General features: G+C 46.1%; 1 protein-coding gene across 1 annotated transcript in view; it reads left to right on the forward strand.

Annotated features, from left to right (window-relative positions):
• The window catches only part of MRPS9 (mitochondrial ribosomal protein S9), a 69,098-nt gene extending 62,880 nt beyond the window's left edge, over window positions 1–6,218 (forward strand). The window contains exons 9-11 of the mRNA XM_040454124.1: window positions 3,034–3,091; window positions 3,744–3,958; window positions 5,941–6,218. Of these exons, the coding sequence (XP_040310058.1) occupies window positions 3,034–3,091; window positions 3,744–3,958; window positions 5,941–6,032 (365 nt within the window). The 3' untranslated portion in view covers window positions 6,033–6,218. The remainder of the gene's footprint in view (window positions 1–3,033; window positions 3,092–3,743; window positions 3,959–5,940) is intronic.
• The last annotated feature ends 760 nt before the right edge of the window (window positions 6,219–6,978 follow it).

Raw genomic sequence — 6,978 nt, forward strand, 5'->3', positions numbered from 1 at the left:
GCTACAAAGTTCCAAACATAAAGCTGCCCTCCCCCCCCCCCCCCCCCCCCCCCCCCCCGGAGTGGATGCACACAAAACAACAAAAACCAACCTTGGCCCTTACATGGGAAATATTAGAAAAAGTCTGCTTTGTCACTTTGGATTTTTTCCTACTCAGAGGAAATTGATTATATATTGAGCAGGCAATGAAACCTGACGTTTATGTGTTAAAATAGGAGCTCATCAGGCTTTGCTTTAGTTCCCAGGGCTAAATATGGCAGCTTTATGTTTGGAACTTTGTAGCCCATGGAGAAACAGACATTAATCATAAACAGGTATCAGAATTCAAGTCCTCGAAACATGATCCTCTTTGATCTCTGAGAGTCACTATCTAAAGGCCTCTTTTGGAGATGGTTATTATTTTTCTAGTAGTTACTGTCCTTATCCACAGGTAACACAAGTTCTGCATGATCAGGCCCTCCTCTTTAATCCTCCTGTGCCCTGAATGTGTAGTGTGCTATTTAAGGTGAAAGGGGGCAGGAGCTCTTACGATCCCCATGCTTATGTAAGGAAAAGAGAACCCTGTTAGTGTAGTGCAAGCTTCTGGACTGCATGCTTACTTCAGGAAATGTATGTTTATTTTATTGCCATATGTGTCTGGGTCAAAGAGTAACCAAGTCCGTTCAGCTTGTAGTTCACGGAGTGAACTAATTCTGCCGTCCCTCTTGCAAGGAGATGGGTGGAGGAAGCCCTTCTTTCCCTTCAGAAAAGCCAAAGAGAGACCCAGAACTTGAGCATTGGGAACTGCTTGGAGCAATGGCATTTGACCCTAACTGTCAGTTTGCTTTCAGATAGAGCTCCCGATGATTTAACAAGTCTCAGTTTATGGCTTGGTCTCATAATTAAATGGTAGTCTTACAATCCTTAGAACTTGTTTTTCACTCTGAATTCAGCAGGCATCTGCTAAGGATTGTCCGTGTACGCAGTCCTGTTCTGGGCGTTGTGAAGAGATCAGAGCTGTTGAAGATAACGATTTCTGTCATTAAGAAACTTCTTCTCTGGGAAGCCTAAGGCTAGTCTTGGCGGGAATGGGCCCCCAGACCATCTCGTCTTTAAGCGGTTGCAGGGATTTGGGGCAGCTGTGCTAGCTGTGGGCTGGCCTTTCCTCATGCGGAAGCAGCTCGAGAGCTTACAGATTCCGCAGCGAGGCGACCACTGACCAGTAGGAAGACAGCTGAATGGAGAATCAGATGATCTTGCTTCTAGTTCTGTTTTCTAGTTGTGTGACCTTTGCCCAGATACTTAAAGGTCACTTGGCTAGTCAGTAGGAGAGAATTGGACTTCATCTCTCAGATGCTCTTCTGAAAGTCCGCTGGACTGCTGGCTGTCTCTCCGGGGCCCTTTCTTCAGGCTGTTTGCACAAACCTAGCAGACAGATCATTGGGAGCACTGACTGTGTTGCCTTCCCAGGGTTATCAGAAAACTTGTTCATTCGTTCATGTGTCACTTACACATTTGTTACTATGTGCCTAGCACTGTGGGATACAAGGATTAATAGCCCTTCTGATTTGGAAAGGCCTTTGCTCCATCAGCCAACCATTAAAGCAACTCTGAGTTGATCATCTGTACAAAAGAAACACGTTCCTCACACAGCACTAGCCATGTAATAGGGGAGATAAGGTTAGCATTCTAAGTGGTTACAGAAAAAAAAAAGTATGCGTTTGTACAGATGCTAAGTTACAGTCTTTTGAATTGGTGCCATAAGGGGTAGTGTTCAGAGAAGATAGAAAGGAAATCGTTTTATTTTTATTTTTTTTTCAAAATAACTTTGATTATATAACAAAGAACAAAACAAATTTGATTCTTTTTTTTTAATTTTTTTTTTTTACTGTGTATTTATTTTTGAGATAGAGACAGAGCATGAGCAGGGGAGGGGCAGAGAATGAGAGAGACATAGAATCTGAAGCAGGCTCCAGGCTCTGAGCTGTCAGCACAGAGCCCGATGCGGAGCTCGAACTCACAGGCCGTGAGATCATGACCTGAGCCGAAGTCGGACGCTCAACCAACTGAGCCACCCAGGCACCCCAAATTTGATTCTTTTAACCCAGGATTTCCTCTGAGATGCCTGAGAGAAGATGAAGGCTGGTTTTGCCTATGTTTGTTTGCAGTCCAGAGGAGCGAAAATTGATAGCTGTAGATAATCATTTCCCTTTGGGTGTTTTTTCATCTGCGTATAAATTTAGTTTTGTTCCTCCGTGTGCACCAGCTTCCCAACCGTCCAGACCCTTCACGATGGTCTGTCTTACCTTGACTGGTCCGTCTCAGTCACTGTAGTATATCTGGAGTAGATGATAAAATGTATGTCTTCTGAATTTTAGTCTAGGTTTCTTTATGTAAGCATTTGTTAGGGAAGCTTAGAATTTTAGGAATTAAGACAGATAAATGTTTACGCTCCCAAACAAGTGGGTGACCAGAGCTTCTCTTACTAATGTCACTTACCTGTCACTGACCGCTTACCTGCGTTGGGCAGTGCAGAGACCTTCCGTGTGCTATGGAAACAGCATCCCTACTGAAGCAGTGCTATTGCAAACTCCAGTTAACTATGTTCTTGGAAGGTCTTGTTCAGAGAGAAGGTTCTGCCCATGTATCTGCATACGATTATTTTTCTCATGCAGTCCAAGGAGTACAATGTGAATGTCCCGTCCGCATCAGTCTTTCAGCATCACTGTGGGACAATAAGCTTTATTTGGGGTCCAGAAAAAGCCACACTGTCAGATAAAGCAAGCAAATGCAATATAAATCGGCTTTGCTAAATATTCAGTAGAGGTATTAAGGCAAAATAGCAGGGGCGCCTGGGCGGCTCAGTCGGTTGAGCATCCGACTTCGGCTCAGGTCATGATCTTGCAGTTCGTGAGTTCGAGCCCCCCATCAGGCTCTGTGCTAAAAGCTCGGAGCCTGGAGCCTGCTTCTGATTCGGTGTCTCCCTCTCTCTCGGCCCTTCCCTTGCTCACACTCTGTCTCTCTTTCAAAATAAATTAAGGTTTAAAAAACTTCAAAGAAAAAATAGCAAAATCCAAGTCCCTGACAGAGGCAGTGGTGAACACCGTACCTGGTACATAAGTGATGTTCGAATACTTGCTGGGTTGAGCAAGAGAAGCTCCAGGGCCGTGTCGTGTCTGTGTTCCGGTCTCTAATCCGGGGGTGCCTGCCCGTGCCCGAGTGGGCACTCCCTGACTGCTGCGGGAAGCAGGCCTGGCTGGGGTTGTGTGGTGTCACCTGGCACCCGGCAGGTAGTGGGACCCCGCCACTTCGAGAACTGGTAATAGGAATGGGTGTTTCGGCGGGGGGTGCGTGGGGGTGAGAGGAGTGGAATGTGGTGCCAAGAATTTTAAAAACCAACCACACCAGGATGAACAGCATACACTAGACAGGTATTTATGGTATGCCTTGTTCAGCGAGTCCAGATGGCATTTGACGTTGCTTGCCAACTGAATCCAGAGAGATTCAGCTGATGAGGGGAGGTCCCCCACTTTGAGGCTTCTTTACGAGGTTATCCTCGAGCTTCGCAAGGTTCTCCTGAGAGAAAAAGGGGTCAGCAGTGAGAGAGCGTATATCGCCGTATCCAGGAAGAAGTGGTCAACCTTGCATTCCAAGTATCAGAAATACCAGTTGTCCTTCACTTCATGGGTTTGGCCATGAAGTATGATCTCTGGCAAGCCTCATACGCTTTGTATACATGTTGAGAATGTGAGCAGTTCCTAAAGCGGGTATCTTTACAGTAAACTTCCCTTCCTTGTGACGCGTTTTAGAGAACAGCTGATGTTCCCTTTCCACTTCCTGGACCGGCTTGGAAAACACGATGTGACCTGCACCGTGTCGGGTGGTGGGCGGTCTTCGCAGGCGGGAGCCATACGCTTGGCGATGGCCAAAGCCTTGTGCAGTTTTGTCACCGAGGAAGAGGTCGAGTGGATGAGACAAGGTACGCGCTGAGGTGGGAGTTGGGGGTGGGGGGGCAGCTGTCTCCGCGCGATCTGTAAGTGGTCACGGAGTCCCGCACCAGTTACCGGAAATCAGAGAGTACTTGGTATCGCAGATTGCTGGCTTCTCTTTTCGTGCTCCAGGATCATAACAGTGTTTTACGGTTTTGATTTCTGTGAGGTGAGTTTGAATTAAAAAAAGAAAAGGAGGTCCTCCCGGCGTCCGGGAAAGTTTCTTTTGGCCTTTAAGGCCTAACCTCTTATCCAGTGTAGCAAGCGCTACTCCATTGTGTTTCACAGGTGAACCGGTGATGGGTTTTTTTTGGTTTTTTGGTTTTTTTTATTTTTTTAATGTTTGTTTATTTCTGAGACAGAGTATGAGTGGGGGAGGGGCAGAGAGAGAGGGAGACACAGGATCCGAAGCAGGCTCCAGGCTCTGAGCTGTCAGCACGGAGTCTGATATGGGACTCGAACTCACAAACCATGAGATCATGACCTGAGCCGAAGTCGGTCGCTCAACCGACTGAACCACCCAGGCGCCCCCCGGTGATTGTTTTATCATAGAAATTTGTAACTGTTTAGTGTAATAACCAAGCCCATACTGTTTCCAACATCATTGGAGATTTTTGTTTTTCCACTGTGATGTGGCTGTGAATTTTATGTTGTCTCATTCACTGCAACAACACTCTTGTCACCTCACCATGAATACAAGAGTCTGTGCAGTGTGAGAAAGAATACACAGTCAATATGTCCATTAGGGCCCCACTTTCACACTTAACTACAAATCAGGGCAGTTCTAGCTGAAGGTCACCCTCGAACTGTTCACAAAGGGAAGAAAGTGCTGGCTGCATGGCCTGGGCGAGTCACTTAGCGTCTCTGTGCCAGCACTTCCTCTCTGGGCACGCAAGCTGGCCTCTGCACCCCCTGCCCTCCCACAGGAGCCGATGGGTCCTCACTCCGTGCTGCAGATTGGCACCGCTTAGGGCTTAAGTTAGTTGAGTTTTTAAGTCTCTTAAAAGTCTGTAAACAAATTGATTTTTAAGAAACCCACTGTTTTGTGGGATTCATATCTAGTCATTAAAGTAACTTGTAGGACCTTACTTAACAGTTCTGCTAGTTTGACTTACTGTGTATATTAAAAAGTAATAAAGTGTTATTATTTATAATTCAAACTAGAATTTAGACAAGTCATGTCTGCATTTTGTCCAAAATACTGTTTTATTCCATGCCTTTTAAAGACAAGTAAATGCAAAAACTTACGTAACAAGTGATTGAGGTTTCCCTTTGCTTTACGGCCATTCACATACTCCTAATAAGATACCTGCACCTGTATGCAGTGACAAGAAGTGCTAGTTTTGGAAGAGTGAGAAAGACACTGAAAGACTGGGGTCTGTTTACATACTTATAAAAGCAATGTAAGAGCTTTCTTATCACTGGTATTCTTGAAATCTGTGGTTCCAGCCACCACTGGGGCACATTAATTGCCTAGAAATCTTAATAGCTCCTGATGATTAAGAGAGTGGAAGCTTCCAGAAGTTTCTTTTCTCAGATATGTTTGATAAGTCATACTGTATGTGTTTGTGAACTCATGTTCTTAACCCATAGTGCCCATATACTCCCTCTTACTTCATACAGTGCTGCTTTTCTGCCTCTTCTCCATTCGAACTTCCACACCTGTAATAATAAGTCGGCGACGTAAGTCCAGTCACAGTGAAGAGTGCCCGCCCACATAAGAGCAGACTTCAGTTGAACAGGCTTAAAAACTACAAGAACCCATGGCCCTCATGGGATAAGTAAGGAGAGCAGACTCAAACAACGTAGCTGGTGTTTGTCTCGAAATGGGGAGAATGTCCTAAAAGAGTGAAAGCAAACTGCTCTCATGAGATTTATTCCAGGCTGGTAAATTATTACAGGTCTGGTTGCTTTCCGGCTAGGCAGCGTGCTATTTCCATGGTTCATAAAGGCCTCTCTCTCTACACTGCAGCTGGACTGCTGACTGCCGATCCACGGGTCAGAGAACGGAAGAAGCCAGGCCAGGAGGGAGCCCGCAGAAAGTTTACCTGGAAGAAGCGCTAAGTGTTCTTTCACAGGAGAGGAGAGGAAACGCTGTGTATGTGTGCCCGGCATGCGGCAGACATATGATAAATATTTGCCGGCCAGTGTGAGGGCAACACTATCGGGCGTTTGAGTTGTGAGACGGTTTATTTTTAAATGCTACTTCGTAAAGGTTACCCTGTAAATACAATTTTTAAAACATGTTTAGCTTCATTCTCCTGCTTTATTTTTTAAACTTTTTCAGAAGGTAGTTTTAGAAGCACGATTCATAGAATTTTGGCATATTAGATCTGAAAGGAACATTCAACAAAATCTAGTCAAGTAACCTCATTCTGCAGACGAGAAGGTCCGGCCTCCAAAATGAAGGGACCCACCAGCGCTACACTGCTAACTGAACAAGAGAGGTAGACCAGAACTCGCTTCTCCTGCTGCTGTGGTTTTCCCGTACGGCAGCTGTTATCCCATATTTTCCAAACTGAGAGGTGAGGATGCTTGTTCAGAAGAATGAAGTAAGCTGTTAGCGTCTTTGTCAGGAGCCGGAGAGGGCTGGGCTGCCAGGCGTCAGAGGAGTGGCTTCAGACAACAGGCCAGTCTCCCGCCGGCCCCTGGCAGCCACCATCCTCCTGTTTCTATGGGTTCAACTTCGTAAAGATGCTACATAGAAGTGATACCGCGTGCTGTTGGCCTTCATCCAGCTTCTTGCCCTGAGCGTAACACTCTCCACGTCGGGTACACGCTTTCAGCTACAAGGTGAATTAGTTCTGAGGATCTAACATGGTGATGATGATACTGTACTGTTACAATGGAAATTTGCTTAGAGAGTAGACCAGAAGCACTCTCACCAAAAAAGGTGGGGCCGGGGGGGGTGCGTAACTCTGCAAGGTGATGGTTGGGTTCATTAACTTGATGGTAGGAACCCTTTCACAAGCCTTGTATATGTGCACTGGGGGGGGGGGGGGGGGGGGGG

This window comes from Herpailurus yagouaroundi, unplaced genomic scaffold (assembly GCF_014898765.1).
Source record: "Herpailurus yagouaroundi ecotype Mexico unplaced genomic scaffold, PumYag 210, whole genome shotgun sequence".
Classification (NCBI taxonomy): Eukaryota; Metazoa; Chordata; class Mammalia; order Carnivora; family Felidae; genus Herpailurus; species Herpailurus yagouaroundi.